General features: G+C 42.8%; 1 protein-coding gene across 2 annotated transcripts in view; it reads right to left on the reverse strand.

Annotated features, from left to right (window-relative positions):
• Positions 1-20764, reverse strand: part of DCHS2 (dachsous cadherin-related 2) — a 269592-nt gene extending 248828 nt beyond the window's left edge. The window contains exons 1-2 of one of the 2 annotated variants that reach the window (XM_063638296.1): positions 19681-20764; positions 17376-19497 (exon numbers count right to left, since the gene is read on the reverse strand). In XM_063638296.1, coding sequence (XP_063494366.1) covers positions 17376-19412 — 2037 coding nt within the window. In that variant the 5' untranslated portion in view covers positions 19413-19497; positions 19681-20764. Of the gene's footprint in view, positions 1-17375 lie in introns of both variants that reach the window. The other variant, XM_055276191.2, reaches the window with a different exon arrangement.
• Between the last annotated feature and the right edge of the window lie 432 nt (positions 20765-21196).

The following is a 21196-nucleotide window of genomic DNA, read 5'->3' on the forward strand; positions in this document are numbered from 1 at the left end:
TTATCCCCTTGACAATGATTGTAATTTTCTGTACTGAGATCTCTTCCAAGTCTAACATTTGTGACTACAGAACAGTATGAAAGTAATCTTGGTTCCAATTGTTTCTTTTTAAATCTCATAATAATAAAAGCATCCTAGAAATGAGCTCTGTCATATTCTTAAAGACAACTGAGACAGTTGTCAGTATATCTATCCATTGTAATTTCAGCTAGCAGGTAACAATTAAATTAAATTAAATTAAATTAAATGTTGTGGGATATTTTAAGCCATTTTTAAAGAACACTACCTTTTTGTCAACATATTAGAAAGTCCTCATTTTTCCCCTAAACTTTTGGCATACATGACATTTCCAGGAAACTGTTGATTAAGACTAACTGCAAGAGAAAGACTCACTCTCTCACCAAAATGTCTACAATTAAGTTCACATTTTATAATAGTGATTTTTTAATGAACCGCTAACACTGATGGAAGCATAAAGACTTTGTAAAACTGCCTTGGATATGAAAACCCATATTAAATATGTAGGTTTCAGAGATGACCCCACCCTGCCCACAATACACAAACACACACACAAACACCCACATATACACATTCACACACACACACATATCACATCACACATAGAGAATAAAATCTCTCAACTGGCTTCATTAGAATAATATTTCAGTTAGAAACCAAATTTGAAAATCATTCAACAGAAATGTATATTTTAAGTACCAGCCAACTCATTTTCATTATTAAGTAAAATTAATACATGTGAAGTAAGGGGAAACAGCACTGTGCCTCACCAGGATGGGAGTGTCCGGGGCCCAGTTCAGCTGCTGCTCAGCTGTGTGACCCTGGATAAGCTACAGCACCTCCCTGAGCCTGTAGAAATGAGGAAAGCCAATCAGGTGGGCTCTATCATCTCTTCAGCCACTGCTCCAGAAATCCTCAGGCTAGGGTTACTTCAAAGCATCCCTTCTGCATAGCTGGTTCTACTGACCACTCCAACTCTATGTGAAAAACCTTGGCCACCACCACAACTCTGGGCTCAGTGCATCCAGACATTTCGATTCCCAGAGTCGGGGAGCACTTCCCCATGGGACACAGTGATCATTCTGTTAAACTAAGCAGAGGCTGCTATCTGGTTGGTCATTCGGTCTTCTTGTGCCAAGTGACCAGCTGCAAGGAAAGAAGTTACTATGCTGTCAGGAATAACGGACTCTGATCATTAATAGGAAAGGAGAGCTAATATTATACAATGCAGACGGGAGAATTCATTTGACACCCAGGTGACACATGGAAATAATTTTTGGTACTGCCTTGCCCAGTTTGGTAGCAAATGGACAAATGTAGTGGATACAGCCCTAGAAGCATTATGGTATTCAGGTGTTTGACCCCTCCGGGACGAAGATCTGAGTCACACCACCTTGACGGAGAGGGGTGCTAGCCAAGCCTGAGGGGATTCTAGAATGGGCAGGAGAAGAGGAAGATGATGAGTATCAGCTGCAGTCCCGAAACCATCTGCAGCAGAGAGATATGGCTCCTCTCACTTATCTTCTTGTAAGTTTCCCCAGAGAAAGAAACCAACCAGAGTCCAGAATCCTGGAGGAGGATGGAATAAACAAACATTTAGGAAGTAAGTGGACCCGGCCGGGCGCGGTGGCTCACGCCTGTAATCCCAGCACTTTGGGAGGCTGAGGCGGGCGGATCACGAGGTCAGGAGATCGAGACCATCCTGGCTAACACGGTGAAACCCCGTCTCTACAAAAAATACAAAAAATTAGCCGGGCGAGGTGGTGGTCGCCTGTATTCCCAGCTACCGGGAGGCTGAGGCAAGAGAATGGCGTGAACCCCAGGGGGTGGAGCCTGCAGTGAGCCGAGATCGCGCCACAGCACTCCAGCCTGGGCGATAGCGAGACTCCGTCTCAAAAAAAAAAAAAAAAAAAAAAAAAAAAAGGAAGTAAGTGGACCCAGGAAGCCCAAGAGGCGCTATATTCATTTCCTTAGGTGCCAAAATAAAGTACCACAAACTAACTGGCTTGAGATAACAGAAATTCATTATCTCACAGTTCTTGAGGACAGAAATCTGAAATCTGAGCTGATATTAAAGGTAAGTAGGTATCAGCAGGGCCATGCTCCCTCCAAGGGCTCTAAGAAACAATCCTGCTTTGCCCTTTTCAGCTTTTAGTGACTCCTGGCATTTCTTGCTTTATGGCAGTGTAACTCCAGTCTCTGCCTCCGTCTTTACATGGCCTTCTCCCCTGTCTCAAACTTCCCTTTCTCTTGTCTTACACACCAATAACTGGAATTAGGGTCCACTCTAAATCCAGTGTGATCTCATCTTCAGAGCGTTAACTTACATCAACAAAGTTCCTATTTCTAAATAAGGTCACAGTCACAGGTGGGCAGCAGTGGATGGTCCAGTGCCCTGCCCAGAATCCCCTTTCAAGCCCAGGCACTTGTTCCTCCATCAGGCAGTGTAGTGTCCCCCAGAAAAATGCCCTCAGCTAAAGGGAGCTTCCTCACGCAAGGCTATGCCCCTTCCTCAGGGGCAGCCCCGACTCAACTGAGCACAGATCTGAAGGGTGCCTCCATCCCAGAGCTCCCTACAGGAGAGGATGAGGTCTTGCTGTGTTTGCATCATGATTCACCTTCCTCTATGCCCGACGCTGCTGCCCTCACTGCTTTCCAGGTGTTGTTCCCAAGAGCACACACCAATAAACTATGTCCGTCTTCACCTTAGTAGTTGTTTCCAGGAAACCTGACCCTCAGGCTCCCTGACCCCAGGCTAAGCCTCTTGGCCACTTACTAGCTGGAGAATTTTGGACAGGATACTTAACCATGCTACTCCCAATTTTTCTTATCCATGAAATAAGGATAATAGCAATACCTTCCATGTAGGGTGTTGTGAGAATGAAACAAGTTAATTAATCCAAATCTCTTAGAATACTGCCTGGCAACATAGGAAGTGCTCCATAAATGTTGATTATGAGCTATTATTATAAGCATGTTTTCTTCTGTAGGAAAAACATTCATTAAGGAATGAATTTGTTTTTATATTATTATTGTATTTTTTAGCTTTTCCTAAGTTATGAATCAGTAGGACAATGAATCTAAAATAAGTTATAATTTATATTATTTCTGACCATCTAATTATAATAAAATTAAAGTATTACTACTTTTTAAAATCACTATTACCTTATCCTAATTGCCACATTAATTAATTTTCAGCAAGGGAATGTAATAAGTGGTTTTTGAATTTTTTATACATATCAAAGAAACAAATGTACTGAACTCCTTCTGTAAACTTATATATTTACTCTAAATTTAATATATCAAACCCAACAAAATCAGAAAGGGGCAAAACTGTAATTTAAACTGAAGGTTTAATATTTCAGAGTGGCTCTGGATCTTAAAATTTATTAGCCAATTAAAGTATCAAAAAAATACCCTATAGAGTTCTTCCCATCAAGGCTATAAATTAACCCTTGGAGAACAATATAAAGTTTCAAGGGTAGAGTCATTTAATTCATAAGCTTAAAGGACTGAAATCTTAAAGGAATAAATTAGCCACACTTTTTTTTTTTGCATTTAGTACAGCCATATCTTAGTTTTTCTCAAGATTAGGATGTATTATTTATGACCACGTCCAGTCCCATTATTTGTTAAGACAAAAGCAAGTAAGTCCTAGTTAGTCAAAGTAAATCAAGAAAATTAACCCAGCAGACAGAGGACTCACAGGCTATTTACCCTTATGTAGTAAATATTTCCCACATTGCTTCACCCAGAAATCTCACCCAGTCCAGTAAGAGCCAGTCCTAACAATGTCTGGTTGACTTTCCATGCCTCCACTTATAAGACATTGCTGAAACTTTTTAAGTGCTTACATGTGCTAGTGCTTTAAATACATTATCTTCAATTCTCAAAATAACCCTTCAAAGTACATATTATTATCCCATTTTCTAGATTAATAAAATGAGGTTCAATACACACAGCTTATGAAACACAGAGCCAGATAGATTCAAGCCTATCTGTTCTTTCCTCTTGCTGTGTCTCACTGAGCACATAACTATTAATAAATCAACTCATATTCTGCTTAAAAGGATTGGGAAAGTGCCTCACAATATTGGCATTTCTCCAAAAACGAGAGGAAATATACTATAATTGTTTTTTTAAGTTTTCAATTGTTTCATTTTTCAAACTAGAGAACAGAATAAATTAAAAAGTTAAAATATTGTGTTCTCAAATCTGCTACCCAAATTTTTTGCATAACAATGAAAAATATATATGCTTTTTAAAAAGTGATTTCTTACAAGTGGAGACATGGAAACTCAAGGTTAAAAGACCAAACAGCAGATTATTAACTTGAGACATTTAAGAAACAAAATCACTCTAGTAATATTTCTGCTAATATGCAAAATTCATAGCTTCATATTCTGACAGCAAAGAGAGGCACAGACAAAGATCATGTTTTTTTACATGAAATGGAAAGATCTGTCTGATACTAAATTACAACACAAAGAGGGTATTAATTGTCTTACTGTTGTATAATGTTTATGGCAGGCATTTCAATGACAGCACTGCTTTTCAGAAAGCTGCAAGAACATGAAAGATTATAGATAGACTTCACTGTTACCCTGCAGAATGTGCCCAATTCTTCAAGCAATCAACACTCTTTTATGTGGCTACCATGCAGGGCATTTCATTTTATCATTGAACAAATTTTACTTTTATTATGTGCCAAGCATTTTACTAAGCACTCAGCAGTAGGCAAGATGGGTAAGCTCTCTGCCATCATCTCATGACGCTTATAATGAGCAGGGAAGCAGATACTAAGTGGTTACCTGTGAGGAATGCTGCAGAACATAATACGCATTACACGGTATCAGGAAATGTCAGGTTCTATCTGATATATGATAAGAGATATTATCTTTACTATTGCATAATGCATATTATCTTTAGGTGTTTATAAGATGGGAACTTAACTAACAGTGGGCAAGTGGGGAGCTTAGGTGGTCAAGGAAGGCTCCTAAGGACATGATATTTTTAAGAAAAAAGTAAAAGTTAGCTAGGGGAAGGGGAGACTCATGGCAGAGAGGACAAGGACAGCATATTCAATGCAAAGGGAAGAACTAGAGTGTCTTACTCAGCTCAGGCTGCCATAACAAAATACTGTAGGCTGGGTGGCTGAAACACTTCAACAACAGAAGTTTATTTCTCATGGTTCTGGAGGCTGAAAGTTCAAACTCAAAGTGCCAGCACGGTTGGGTTCTGGTGAGGGCCCTCCTCCTGGTTTGTGGACAGGTGACCACTTGATGTAGCCTCACACGGCGGAAAGAGATTCAACTCCTCTCTCTTTCTCTTATAAGGACACTAATTCCATCATGCAGATGCAACCCTCATAACTTCATCTAAACCTAATTATCTCTCAAAGGCCCCACCTCCCAAAAGGATCACATTGAGGATTAGGACTTCAACGTATGAATTTTGGAGACATACAAACATTCAGACCATAACATAGCACAAAGGTCTGAGCTGAGAAAAAGCATGGTGCCTTTTTGAAATACAGAGGACTGGGGAAGAGTCCCTTGAAACAAGGATAGAGAGGCAGGCAGGATGGATCAGATGTGAACTCGATCTTACAAGCAGTGCAAAGCCACAGAAGGTGCTCAGCATGAGTAATATAATCAGATTTGTGTTATAGATTATTTGGAAAGAAAGCAATTATCAAAGGAAATGTCAGTTTCTATCTGATACATGATAAGAGAAAGTTGTACTCGGTGAGAGATAATTGTGAGATATTTGGGTCCCAGAGCGTTGACTCTCAAAAAGAGAAATAGCAAAATAAATTTCTACTTAAGATGAAAGTGTCTTTGGCATTCAAAACTTAGTCTTTACGATTTTTAACAATCTTAGGTGGTTCTTATCATGTGGTCAGGGCTTGCTAAGGACTGATGTTCTTCAAATGGGTCACAGTGAATGACTTTTCCTATATGTCCTAGTCAATCCCAAATAGGGTGGGAAATATTATCAGCTAATTCATGGAGTTGATTTCTATTTCTACTTTTCCATGAAGGATTATCACAATTATTCAATTAAAATTCCATAATCATAAATACATGCAATAATTTGTTCACACTAGGTGAAGCTTAAAAATACTTAAATAATTTTAAACTGTTAGCATTTACTACTAGTAACGCTAGTTAATCCAAAACACATTGACCTAGTAAACCTTTGCAGCTGTGTACAATAGCTATCACTCAAGAACAATGTAATATATTATACAACTAGAGGAAAATTCTACAGGCTTTATTTTCAAAGGACTCTTACTATGAAGTCTTAGTCGTCTGAATCTCATTGAAATTAATAGAAATTGAAATGCAAGAATAAAGCAGGAGTTTTGCTTCTGGTATGACTGAGTATACGCCTACTGAAACCTACCCTCCTGCATGTAACAACTGTAAACTTTAAATAAAACAGAAACAAAAAATACTTGAACCTTCTAGGGGTGAGTAAAAGCATTCAACTTTTTACAAGGGGTCCAAAATGGAAGAATGGACCTCTATGGAGTGAATTTCCCATTTTTTGAGGATGATTTATGTAGGCTGTGAACCTGAGGTTGGGTAGCAGTCAAGGCACCATGCAGGGTGGCTAGAGTCACTAGAAACAGAGTCTTTCTGGACACAAGAACCTTAGGATAGGGTTCCAGGCAACCATAGCCATTAGAAAAAGGGAAATCTTAGAGAGGGGAAATCCTGGCAAGCTTGAAATTCTGTACATAAACTATGCCCAAATTTCTGACTGACCTCTGAGCTCCACATGCATGGGATATGGACTGAAAACAGCCCAGTTAAGAAAAAACAGAACTGAAATGGGGCTTTCACAGGTGCCTGAGAGTCAGAATTTGCAGTTTGAGTCCAATCAAGTTGATTACCTGCTGAAACAAAAACATCAACATTATTCAGAAGAATGTAACACTCAGAAGAATCTACGGTCTCCACAACATAACGCACAGAATGTCCGGAATAAAAGGAAAAAGTATTCAATATCTGAAAAACTAGAGAAATATGATACATTTACAAGACAAAAAACAATTAAAGAAGCCAAACACAGATGACACCGATACTAGAATTCACAGATAAAAACTTTAAAGCAGCTATTATATGAGGTAAAGGAAGACAGTCTTGTAATGAATGAAAAAGATAGATAATATCAGCAAAGAAACAGAAACCATAAGACAGAATAAAATGAAAATTGTATAAGTGAAAGATATAATAAATTAAAAATGTGTTAGAAGGGCTTAACAGCAGGATGGTGATGAAGAACATGAGAGTGAATTTGAAAATAACATAAGCCATCTGATCTGAATAGAAAAGAAAATTATTGAAAAGAAAAATGAACAGAGCCTCAGGGCCTCAGATCTAAAGGCCTAACATATGTATATTTGGAATCTCTGAAAGAGAGAAAAGAAAGAATAGAGCAGAAAAAAATATTTTAAAATAAAGAAAAAGCACTCTCTAGAAAGATTCCTGCTGGCACATGGAATAAGCTTTCTCATTTTAAAAAAAAAAGTTTTCTTCACAAGTAACAGACAAATGTGGTAACTGTACTTCAGATGTTAAAAGAAGTACAGTTTGGAGAAATAATGATAAAGTAGCCTTAAGATATTATGAATTTAGATTAGAGCACAGTTGTACTCCTCTGTATAAATGGCAAATCTGAATACTACTGTGTTCCAAAAAAATTATCTTTCTTTTAAAATCTACTAAGATTCAAGACTCAAGGTAAACTTATTAAATTCATGTTGTGGTATTAAGAGTATGCTGTGATATATGTAGAATCTATATGCTTAATGCCAGCAAGCAAATTACCTCTAATACCATCAAACATTAATTTATAAACTGGCCTCTCTGTCACCTCTCTTCTTTATGCTGGCCGCTGATAGAGGCAGTGGAAGTGAAACAGACATAAGCATGACAATTAGATTCTACGCAAGAAAAATGCCATATAAAAATTCTTGTAAGATGAGTCCAGGAAATATATCTGACAGCACTGAAATATTGTGTTCTTGTTTATACACAATGTAACAGAACAGCCTTTGTATTATTTTTAACCGTTCCTACTTAAAATAATCTATACTTCAAAGGAGAGTAAACAGTGCATAAGCTTAGGTTGCTCTTTACTTCATAACTTGGTTCTTGTATAATAGATATTCTTAGGACCAGACAAGTCAATCTCTAAATAAACATTAACTTCCTCTGTGTTTCCAAATGTAGAAATAAAGATGAACATACAACATGAGGAGTTTCTAACTAAACAATTGTTAAAAATCAAATCGTGTTTAAGGCCATATACAGTAAGGCTAAAAATATTTAATCTCTTGAAATCATACCTGTAACAATTGCTAATTCTACACAGTTAATTGAAATGAAGAACAAAGGAAATTTCAGAATAATCTGAACAAAAGAGCTTTGAAAGTTGGAGGATGACTTGTCATATTGAACAGAATTTTTAGATTAACTGTCATCAGTAATGAAGCCACTCAAAAATTGCCAAGTTCTGTTTTGTTCTTTCTTCTTAGCTATTCTCATGAAAGTGAAGCTCCACTACAGGTCTTCCCTGCCTTTTGCCATAATACATTTTTCAAAAGCATCAAGGAGATGGCATTTTCTAATCTGAGAATTTAGTATGAAATAAATCAACAGTGTCATCAAAGCAAGTATGTAATAATTACAAATTATTATAGTCATTTAAAATAAAAAATAAAGATTTTAATTTCTATAAAGCATGCATAAACAATTTACTTGATTGCATGAAGGGCTATCAATATATTTAGTACACACACAATACAAATCAATTCAACTGAAAAAAGTTTTACATTAATATTCTTTTTAAAATTTATTTTCTTAAAACAGAGATAGGGTTTATGTTGCCCAGGCTGGCCTCAAACTCCAGGCCTCAAGCACTCCCCAACACAGGCCTCCCAAAGTGCTGAGATTACAGGCATGAGCCACTGCCTGGCCTAATATTCTAATTATAATAATATGTTAACAATTATTTTAATAATGTTTCCCTTAATATGCAAAAGAAATTACAAGGAAAGATTTGTGTTGTTCAGCTTTCTTAAAAGTGGTATACAAATAATTTTTAACTGATGTCCCTTTTTGTTAGTAAATTTTGTACAAACAGCTCCTGTTTAGCTGTCCAAGGTAGGAAGCTGACTGAATTTGGGATGGAAGCCCTGGGTATTAATAGGACAATGGTTTTCCTAGAGTATCTATTGAGATCATATCTCTGGCCATTTAACATGACTAGCCATAGGAATTTTTAAAAGAAAAAACTGACTTTTATTTTATTTTATTATTTAATTTTATTTTATTGGAGACAGGGTCTTGCTCTGTCACCCAGGCTGGGGTGCAGTGGTGCAATCATGGCTCACTGCAGCCTCAACCTCCCAGCTCAACTGATCCTCCCATCTCAGCCTCCCAAGTAGCTGGGACTACAGGTGCATATCACCACATCTGGCTAATTTTTGTATTTTTTGTAGAGGTTTTGCTGTTGCCCAGGCTGGTCTCAAACTCCAAGCTGTCCATCCACCACAGCCTCCCAAACTGCTGGGATTACAGACAAGAGCCACCATGCCCAGCCTGACGTTTCTTTTTCTCACTCTCTCTTAGCTCCATAGTTTAATCACACTCAAGTGAAATTACATATAATGGTAAACTTTCCTAGGAGTTTACCATGTGCTAGGCAGTGCTCTGTGTCCTGGATATGCATAATCTCATTTAAGCTCCACAATAACCCTACCAGGTGAATCCCATTATCATCCCTATTTTATGGATGACAAAATTGAGGCTTATAAAGGTTTAGGAATTTACTTGAGGTTAAGCTATTAAGTAACAGCTGAAATTTAAACTCGGGTATGTTTCACTCTGCATTGCAAGCTTTTATCCACGGGATTACTCTTCTTCTGTCCAAATGAAGGACACCTGGAAATAATGAGAATGAGCAAACCTCTTCCATCCTCTCTACCAAAGAGGTTTCACACACTTCATCAGTGGACTCTGAGATCTGCATGTTTATGGGAAAGTGATAAAGCCTGAAAAGAAGGTAACAGCCTGGGCTGTTTAAAAGGAAATTCAAAACAGAATTATTGAGAAAGGAAGACACGGTGTCTTGCTGTACAGATATGGTAGGGTTAGTATGCCCAAAAACCATCCAGTAAAAAGTGAGTGTAGCAAGATGATTTAAAAAATAATCAAGACTAAGACACTTTTGCCTGTTCAATAGAATATACTATTTTGATTGATTCAACCATTTCTTCTCATATGAAACATATTAGTTAATGGCTTCCATCAATTACAGTGTATAACATTAAGAAATGAGCAAAAATAAATTCCATATGTCATTTCTTACACTTTAGCAGCTACATTTTTTTCACAACTTCTTGACACTAACAGATGAGAAAGAAGGCCAATTTTGCTCAAGAACCAAAACAGAGTACTGAGTCCATCATCAAAAGATATCAGACATTGTAAAAGATAGCAGCACAGGTTTCCAGAACTCTTCTTTGAGTAGGAAAGGCCTGGGAAAAAAATGGGCCAACGGGTAGCAGACATCAACTCCTACAGGACATTGAGGAAAGAAGTGAGCAAAAAAGACCCTCACATACTTAGTTTTTAAATATTACGAACTATGAAAGAGTCATATTATATGCTAAGAGAATAAGTAAGTATAGAGGTAGAGGTAAAAGATAAAGCAGAAATGGAATGATTGAGAATCCATGTCAGAGAAGATGGAATAGGGGATTGTTGGATGGATGGATGGAGAGATGGATGGGAGAATATGAATGGGTAAGTTTGATTTGGACAAAGAAAAATCACCTAGTCCCTAGGGACTGGATGGTGCATTTACAAAAAGCCTCATGGTGGCAGGCAAAAACACAAGCAAGTTTTCAACTACTAGCCTCTACTGAGTAGGAAGCATAGTTACCTATAAAGAGTAAAGGCAGCAGGCTATGATGCTTAAAGCGAATGAGGTTGTGGAAGAGATGCTTAGATGAATACAACAAAATTACTCAACAGAGTCGAGGGCCTGGCTGATACTAAAATACCATACTTAAATTCTACTCTAAGTAGCCTCTATTATCACTTGGAATTACTCCAGCAGTCCCCTGTAGTCTGAGTGTTTCAGAGAGTGTGTGGGGCAGGGGGAGATACAGTTGGAGAGATCTACTGTTGGTGATATGTATACAAGTATGGAAGAGGAAGGGTTAGTTTGGTGCATAGAAGAATTACAACTGAACAGAGAAGGAACTAAAGCAAGGAGGGGGGTGATATACAAGAAGAGAAAAGAAAGAGCAAGTCTTCTAGAAAAAAATCCAGATTAAAAAATAAATGCAAACCAAATCAAAGGCTGAGAAAGCGGAAAGGCTGGCAAGCTGTGATCAGAGAATGAGATGAGACATAAGAGGTAGAGTTGTTTTAAATGATTCCAGATTACAGGAATGGGGATGGCTGTAGGGTAGGGTTCCTGGAGAGGAAGTAACAATAAGGACATCAAAACCGGGTCAACTGAAGAAACATGAGACCAAATTGCCTGGATGACAAGAGTTACAATGGGGACAACAATGACTAAAACAGGCTGTCATTGTCTTCACTGCACATGGGGACTGACCAGATGGTCCATAGGAAACAGGAATAAGAGGAGAGAGAAACAGGCAGATTCAAATAATGAGTGCCTTAATGCCTGGGACTGTGGCATGGGAGGCTGAATATCTCAGAAGCTGTGCTGAGGAGCTCAGAAAATGGAGTAAGATGCCAACCATCTCTCTGGATTGTGGTCCTTGAGGCTCAGGAATACAAGCACATAGCATTATCATCACAGAGACCTGCCCCCCAACGTCATACGAGTCGCAAGACCCTTGTCCCAGCCAGCGTCCTTAGCCGTTGACTCTTCTCTCACTATCCTGTCACTTTCAAAGCTTTAAGTATCACCTCCACATGAGTAACTTCCAAGTTTATGTCTCCAACCTTACACTGTCTCCTGTTAGTAGTTCTGAAGCTCTAAATAGCCTTCAAGATGTATTCTCCTATACTACTGGCCATTAATTCACACTGAAATCAAAAACTCGAGAGAGCCAGCATCTTTCCCCCAAAACTCTCACCTCCAGCTTTTCCTATTCTTCCCACTAATCCAGATGGAAAACATGGTGTCATTTTTTACTCCTTCCACCAGCTTCTCACTCACATCTATACAAGTTTTACCAATTATTCCTTTGTGATACCTCTAAGGCCATCCTTCCTCTTACGCTTCACTACCATTCCAATTCAGGCCCGTGTAGCTGAATATGTGTTACTACAAGAGACTCAGAACTCTCCTACCTGGTTTCCCTCCTTACTTTTTTCTAGTCTTTCTACTAATTTAAGATGACTCTTCCTAAAACGTTACTTTTCACATGTCAATCTCTATTCACAAACCTCCCATATCTCCCATGTATTTCCATAATAATAAAGGCCAAACTCTGCGCAAACACTGACATCTCCCATGTCTCCAAAACGGCCTCCCATTACTTCACTACAGGAACCAGACACACTGTGATTATTCCAATTCCTCCTATCCCCATGGGTTACATAGATTTTCAATTAATTCATATTTCCGATTATATTTACCTGATCTACTTTCACTACAAAGCACATATTTTGATTAAATGAAGATTTTAATTCAGTAAGATTCAAATAACCTGGCATTTGTAAAAATGATTTAGCATAACTTCCCTAATGGGCTATGAAAATATAAATTACTTCCACAGTTGCTCACTTCTCATTTATAATTTAAAAGGTGAGGGGACCATTAATAGATATCTGGAGTTTAGTTGTTAATGAAATCAATTTATTGTAAGATTTCAATCCTCAGAGAAGGGAAATCTTACTGATCACAACTTTCTGAAGTCCTTCCTAAGTGGTTCTCTTTTGGAGATGATCATACCTAGAAATGCATTACACATTCCTACATACACACAAAATGTGCAGCTACAGTGGAATGCATCCATGACAGGTTGTAAATAAAAATGTACATAACAGAGAATCCCCGATCTACTGGATAGATCTACTTTCCCACCTATAAAGCTCTACATACCACTTTCTACCGTGAAATACCAGTTATCTCCAATCCTTACATCCATGTGGTGTTACGAGCTTTTTTTTTTTTTTTTAAATGAACTTCTGGGAATATACAGGAAGAGATTACAGAAAGGCAGGGAGTGAGGGGAAGACAAAGCCTTTGGGAATGCCTCTACCACATTGAGTGTGGGGTGGCACAAGAGAAAAAAGGAAAAAGAGGAATTGGCAAGAGAGAGGCAGAATGTAAGGGCAGTGAAAAAGATGCATGCGAGAAAGAGGAAGTTGTCAGCAGTCCAAAATGCTTCAGAGAGCATGAGGGAGGTTATGACTAAGAAAAGCCCATTGGATTTGAAAGAAACATAGATACATGCCTCTTGAGAGGCAGAATTTAGTACAGTGATGGGAGAAGGTCAGAACACATGGAGAAGGGGTGATCAGCAAGTGGGAGTCAGGCACATGTCATTCACTCACAAGGACTGACAGAGAAGGGAAGGAGATGGAGAACACACTATAAGCTCTGCTAGCAAGCACCTTGCCCATTTTGCTTGTTGCTGTCCCCAGCACCAAGAACAGTTCCTGGCATGTAATAGATATTCAATAAGTATTTGTTGGTTAGATGTTGTTGAATTGAATCAATGTTATTGAATTAATGAATGTGGTTGTTTGGATAAATAAATGAATTAATGAATGAACATAGTACTTTAATTTGAGGGAGTATGAAAGAATACTCTTCATGTTTTCACATGTAATTCAGGTCTCAATGCTGGAGTTATACTTAGTACAGACTAAGATCTGGTTATAAGATAAAAGCTGCAAATGCAGCTCACAACATCAGACTTAGTGTAGGGTGGAGGATGGAGATCTTGTCTAGAGGTTGAAGTTAATCTTTTTGACAGTTATCTGAGCAAAAATGGAATCTTTCAGACCAAACATTAGGACTGGAGGAAAATCTCTGGGTGTCTGCAGACTGGAATCCCCTCTCTGTCTTGACCAAGAAGGCAGCAAGAGATTGAAAGGAACTCCTGAGGGGTGGATTGTTAAGAAGAGGCTCTTCACCTGAGACAGGCAGAGACTGAGTTATTAAGAAGTCCAGACAAGTGCTTACAATGTTATAAAAACCTTTTGTAGCTAGAAGTTATCTATCTCAGTTTGCTAATGGTTCTTGTCCTCTGCATTAATTCCCTCAGTTCTGCCTCACTCATAAGTCTTTGGAAAGGTCTCATCTGGGCATGAGAATATAAGAGTTCAGCCAGCACTTGGAGAGGGGAGGGTGGCCAGCACCATAGTGCCAGCAGGAGCAGCAACTAGAGTGGTAGGACCCCAAACATTGGGGATGTGGAGTAACCACTAAGACAACTTGAAGTTTAAGGAATTGTTTTTATCAGACGACATGGTATTATCTTACAGGAAATCTAGGAAATATTTTGTTTTTCCTGTGTTTCCTTTTGTTTTTGTTTGATTTTGACAAAGGCAACTTGAGCAGATATAAGCTGTAAGGAGAAAAACTTGTAGATGGCAACAGAAAGAAGGTACAGTTACAAGGAATGTATGTAATGTCATTAAGCAAAGCCATGGAACACAGGAGGTGTCCTGAGACTCAAAGGCAAGATGGCGGAGTTGGTTTTTGCAAAGTGGTATAAAGAAAGACTGAGAGAGTAGAAAGAAGGAAGACGCTTCTTTGAATCTCATATGGAAATTAGGGGGTAAGTCAGCTGCGAGGCATATGGAACACAGAAAGTTCATATAGCTGCCTTGGAGAGGCCACCAGAGAGCCCAGTGACTAAGAGGCTTTAGCAAATCTTGAGGGGCTAGATCGCTGGAATTTCCAGAAATTCTAGTCAGCACAATTTAATGCTGTCTGCAGCAATACTTGGCAACCTGGAAAGGTTTGTTGCAATTGTTGGAGGTGCAGTCCTACATGTAAGCCAAGCTGAGCTCACCATAATGGATCTACCACATATGGAGTCGTAACAATGGGATAAACTCACACCTCATAGAAGAATCATCTCACGATGATAGAAACAACTCTAAAGACAGGCTTTCATCAAAAAAGTCATAATTAATCCACCCTGCTTATTTTCCTAGCCAGGTTGTACTATTCATACCAAGATCTTCAGGGAGTTCCAGGTGGAAGGAATATTGGAAGTCAACTTGTCCAACCTGTCACCTATTATGACTTTCATTTTTGGAAATCCGTGGAAGAAACTATCAGTGGGCACTGGCATACCCGGGCTCCTCTACATTTCTCAGCCTCCTTTGCAGTACATCTGAGGCTGTATGGCTGAGCTCTGGCTAATGTGACATTGGCGGAGGTTGTTTAAGTCACTCTCAGGCCTGGCTCTCTCAGATGGAGGAGAAACAGCCAAGTTGCTTCACATCAGACTCTGCTTGAGAGAGAAATATACTTTGACAATGTTAGTCACTAATATTTGTGGATTTGTCCATTTCATCAGCAAGCATTAATTCATATCAAGCCACTTTTTAATAATCTAGCAACTCAGAGCTGTCAATCACTCTAAAGAAAGGGATGAAGATTATTATCACCCAAATATCCAAAAGATTAAAATGGTGGAAGCAGTCATGAAACCCACTTTTACTTTGCAGTAGCACCTCAGTTATCTAAAGGTTATTATTTGAGACATAACTTGCAAAGCTAAAGCCTGAACTCCCTAACTGAGAACCAGAAAGTAAGCAGCAAACATCTTAAAACAACCCAGGCTGAGAGCAAAATAAAGCTTTAGAGCTTCATTCCCTGGTAAGCTCTTCAGGCTAGATATATTTACTCAAGTTATTTCAGAGTAAATAAATCAATCTTGGAAATTTGATTATCTCCCATCAAATAAGAAATAGGAAATTGGCCAGGCACAGTGGCTTACGCCTGTAATCCCAGCACTTTGGGAGGCTGAGGCGAGAGTATCACTTGAGCCCAGGAGTTTGAGACCAGCCTGGGGAACACAGCTAGACCTCGTCCCTACAAATTATTTAAAAATTAGCCAGCCATGTTGGCGCATGCCTGTGCTTGCAGCTACTTGGGAGACTGAGGTGGCAGAATCACTTTACCCTGGAAAGTTCAGGCTTCAGTGAGCCATGATTGTGCCACTGTACTCCATTTTGGGCCACAAAGCAAGACCCTGTCTCAAAAAAATAAAAAAGAAACAAATAGGAAATCAGAAGCAAAAAAAAGGAATGGCCTGGAAGGGGGCAAAACATGCCATTCTGATAGTGAAGGAGAAATCAGGAAAACTATAAAAGGCAAAACACCCAAATCAAAAAGCAGTGCACAGTGCCCCATTTTATAAAGGATAATTGAGTCCCACTGCCCCTCAGAGTCCTGAAAGCATCATGGAAGGAGCCTAGCTCACACCTGATGCTAACTAATAAAGATGACTTCAGTCTTCATCCAACCTTTGTAAGCTTCGAAGGAAGGTAGGAAAACGTGTAAGAAGTCTCTGGAAATGGTAACTCCAAACAGTGTCAGTTTATAAAGACATACACTTGGTCATTTGAAAAACTCACTTATGAGAACTACCTTATTCCCTACGTTGCCTCATAAAGCTGTTAAAAAAAATATGAGACATTGCTGGGCATGGTGGCTCACCCCTGTAATCCCAGCACTTTGGGAGGTTAAGGAGGGCAGATCACCTGAGGTCAGGAGTTCGAGACAAGCCTGGCACACATGGTAAAACCCCATCTCCACTAAAAAAATACAAAAATTAGCCAGGTATGGTGGCAGGCAGGAGAATTGCTTGAGTCTGGGAAAAGGAGGTTGCAGTGAGCTGAGATTGAGCCACTGCACTCCAGCCTGGGCAACAGAGTGACACTCTGACCAAAACAATATATATATATATATATATATATATATATATATACATATATATACATATATATATACACACACACATATATTTATATGATACAATGCGAGACACTGTCAGTTGGAAGAGGTCTGATTTAGAATGGGCGGTTCCTCCTGAACCTATTTAGGTGCACACATCCAGCATGAAAGAAATCAGGCTTCAATAAGATAAATCAAGATCTAAAAGTCAAGTTGAAAAGACCTTAGAGATCATGTAGCCAAGACTCTGGCAAAAAAAAAAAGTTAGGTGACTAGAGGGCATCATTCATCTCACTGTAGAGGGGGAACTACAGCCAGTCTTGTATTTGAGAGCCGGAATATTATCCTCCACATCACAATTTCCTAGGCCAACCCACAACCCTCTCCATCCCTTCCCAGGCCTTCAGGTTGGCCCACAGGCCTGATGCACTCACCTGCAGAAAGCAGTGTCCAACCGGGGCATGCTCTGCAATGGTGGCATTGTACACCTGCCTCCAGAAGATAGGCTCGTTGTCATTCACATCATCTACGGTGATGCTCACCAGGCAGGTGGCAGAGAGTGGGGGCTCTCCGAGGTCCTGGGCCACCACTCTCAGCTCCACCGCCTCCTGGACCTCTCTGTCTAGAGTCTGGATAGTGCTGATCGCACCGCTTTCGGAATCAATGGCAAAAGATGGTCCACATTCTGCGGTGGGCAGAGCCCCTTGATTGCAGGGAGCCGAGAGTTGGACTACAGTGTAGCGCAGCCAGGCGTAATCAGTGCCTGCCTCGTCGGCATCGGAGGCGCTGACCCACATGACTACAGTGCCAGGGGCTGCGGCCTCGGACACTGAGGCTTTGTAATGCTGTTGGCTGAAGAGAGGTGGTTGGTCATTGAGGTCAGCGACCCGGAGCAGAAGCGTCTCCTCCGTGCTCAGCGGCGGGGACCCCGCGTCCGTGGCCACCAGTAGTAACTCATACAGATCGCGGCTCTCTCTGTCCAGGGGCCCCTCCACGCAAAGGAAAAATACCCCTGGGGAGCCGCCGGGCAGCAACGCGAAGTCTCCCTCTCCGCCTTCCAAGGACAGCGAGATGCTCCCGTCTCCAAGACCCACACCAAGCTCCCCTGTGGCCTCATCTTCCTTCTCCCAGTCACCGTCCGCGTCAGACACCGAGACGCGAGCCACGTAGTCGCCCGGTCGGGCGCCTTCAGAGACACGGGCGACACCTCCCTCTGTGAGAAAGAGCACGTGAATTGCTGGCGGGTTGTCATTCACGTCCAGCACGGCGATGGACACGCGCACCGTGGCAACCTCAGGCTCGGCGCCTCCATCGCGGGCCTCCACCACCAGCTGGTGCCAGGCCTGTGCCTCGCGGTCCAGAGGTCTCCGCACTCGCACCACGCCGCTCAGCTCCTCCACGGCGAAGTAGGCCGCGTCGCCCAGTGCCCCGCCGCCGCTACCCGCCCCGGGCACTTGCCGGGCGCGGACACTGTAGCGCACGAAGCCATTGGGCCCCAGGTCGCGGTCGGTGGCGCGCACGCGACAGACCTCGGCGCCCGGCTGGGCGTCCTCGCGCACTGCGACGCGGTACTCGTCCTGCTCAAAGACCGGCGGGTTGTCATTCTCGTCCAGCACGCGCAGCTCCACGCTCAGGCGGCCAGTGCGCCGGGGGCGGCCGCCGTCCCATGCCTCGATCTGCAGCCGGTGCGCCGCCGCCTCCTCTCGGTCCAAGCGCCGCAGCAGCACCAGATCTAGAGGCTCCAGGGGCGACGAGGAGCCTGGCAAAAGCGGTGACGGTAGTGGCCCGGGAGTCCGGTAGCGCAACTGGAAGAACGGGCCTGCGGGGTCCTTGGGCAGGTCAGACGGTTGCACCAGCGTGTAGCCCTGAGTGCTGAACGGTCCGGCGTCGGGATCGTGGGCACCTGGCAGGCGGAAGGCGGTCCCTGGCGGGCTCAGCTCGGAGACGTCGAGTTGCAGGGAGTCGAGGGGAAAGCGAGGCGAGTGGTCATTCACGTCGTTGACGCGAATCTCCACCTGCACCACAGCGCCCAGCAGCGTGGCAGCGACGAAGCTGTAGTGGTCCCGCCGCTCGCGGTCCAGGCGCCGCGCAGTGCGGATGATGCCGGTGTCCGGGTGCACGTGGAAGTCGTCCAGCAGCGGGGAGTCATCGGAGTCCTCCGACAGAAAGAAGCCGCTCCCCTCCTGCTGCTGCGCGGCCGGCAGCCCGGCGCGGATGTCACCGACCAGGGTGTCCGGGGGAAGCCCCTCATCTACGGAAAGGGTGAGGTTGAACAACTGGGCAGACGAGCCCGAGGCCGCCCACAGCCACACGTGCACCAAGAGCCAGAGCAGGGAGCGCTGCGTCCTGGCGCTGCTGCTGCCTGACCGCCCATGGGGTGTATCTCTCCACCCGGGGAGGAGAAGGAGCTTCCCGACGGGAGCCCGCCGCTGCTGACGCCCTTCGCCCATCTTCCGCCCACAAGGGCTCATTTCTCCTCCAGCTCCTTGGGAAGGCTCTCGGGTAACTGCCAGCTTGTGGCGGGATCGCTGAACAATCCAGGAGCCTCTTCAGTGTCTGAGCCAGAGAAGAAAAGACTTTGTTTGGCAAACAAACCGACGGACCCAGGAATTCCCGAGGTTACATCTGCAACTGGTGAAAGCGTCCTCTGCCTGCAGCTCACGCAGACAGGGAAGCTCTAGCTGCCTCTGCCGCGGCAGCCACCTCTTCTGCCCCTGGATTTCTTTAAACGAGTCTCACCTGTTTTTCTCTCGCCTTTTATTCCTTTTACATCTGTTCCTTGTTCTACTCGGCTGGTTGTTCCCCCCTGGTAAAGTCAGGTGCATTATTTCTTTTGCCAAAAAGGAGGAGATTATTTGAAGCGCGCACACGCAAGGAGAGGATGGAGATGGGGCCGGAGTAGGGGGTGGAGTAAGGGCGAGGAGGCAGGGAGTCAGGGCGCTGGGGAGGAGGGAGAGAGGGAGGAGGGAAAGGAGGTCTGCGGCCCAGTCCGCTGCTCCGGGGGCGGGGCGGTCGTTCCCCGCGGTGTCTCTGGGCGCCAGGGAACGCGCGACTCCTGCTCCGACCCAGCCTCCGCCTCCTGCCTTCCCCTCCCCGCCGTGTGACGCGGCGCACACGAGGGCAAACTCCAACCTGCGAGCCGCGCTCTGCAGCAGTGCGGAAGAGGAGCAAATGCAAAAGCACTGGGAGACGTGCACCGCGGGGCGGGTGGGGGACGCGCAGGCGGGGCGTCTGCCCGGGCTTGACCAAGTGCCAAGTGATGATGGGTGCGGGGAGGTGAGGGGAGCGGCCTCTCCGCGGCCTCCCCCTCTATCCCCTTGACCGTCCCTCTGCAGGCCTGACGCTTGGCTCGCGCTGAGCGGAGAAGGTAGGGGTTATCATCACTTTGGGGTGCCAAACTTGTGTTCTCCATTTGGCGAGAGGGACTCCTGTCCGCAGCGGAAGGACAGATGGAGTCAAAGGCCGATGCACAGCTGGGGCCAGGATGGCTGCAAAGGGGAGAAGGCGGAACTTGGAAAAACCTTCCAGAAAACCCGAGAAATCTGTGACACACATGGTGCAAACCACACTTTATTATGCCGCGCTACTACTCAGCGACGTGTGAGCCTCTTGTCACTCCTCTCTGCCACCAGGAATGACGACACTATATCCGCCCTGAAAACCCTTTTTCTACATTCAGCGCCATCATAACACTTTCGGGATGTTTGACGATACTGATTGATGAGCAGAAAGCCCTGGTGGCTGACACCCCCGCAAGCCCTCAGCGCTACACCACCACCCCCTAGGCAAGGAAGTTTGCAAGCAGGATCACTCTACGGATACCACTTTCAAAACTAGCTTCTGTCTGAGCCGAACGCAAATGTCAATAAATAGCCATAGTCGCAGATTTCCCTTCAATTAACCATAATAATCGGTAGAAACTGATCAATGGCCTCTAATAAAGTATGCCTGAGAAAAGACTCTCTGGACTCTTAAGAATGGCTGGCCATATTTAGCAAGTGGTTTCTGCAATTTTGCATTTGGGCCCGAGAGAAGAATTAATTTCCTAGATACTGTTTCTCTCCTTTAGGGAGGACCAAAAGCCCTGCATAGTGGTTTCTTGCAGCAACAATAAAATGCCTTTTTAAATGTGCAATGGAGTTATATATAATTGCTAATCCACAGCCACACTGTTATCTCTACCTGTGACCAAATGACAATAAAATAATTGACTTTGTAGCAGATATGTTGCCGTAAATAAGGACATTATTAAAAT

The sequence above is a fragment of the Symphalangus syndactylus genome, chromosome 4 (assembly GCF_028878055.3).
Source record: "Symphalangus syndactylus isolate Jambi chromosome 4, NHGRI_mSymSyn1-v2.1_pri, whole genome shotgun sequence".
Taxonomy (NCBI): domain Eukaryota; kingdom Metazoa; phylum Chordata; class Mammalia; order Primates; family Hylobatidae; genus Symphalangus; species Symphalangus syndactylus.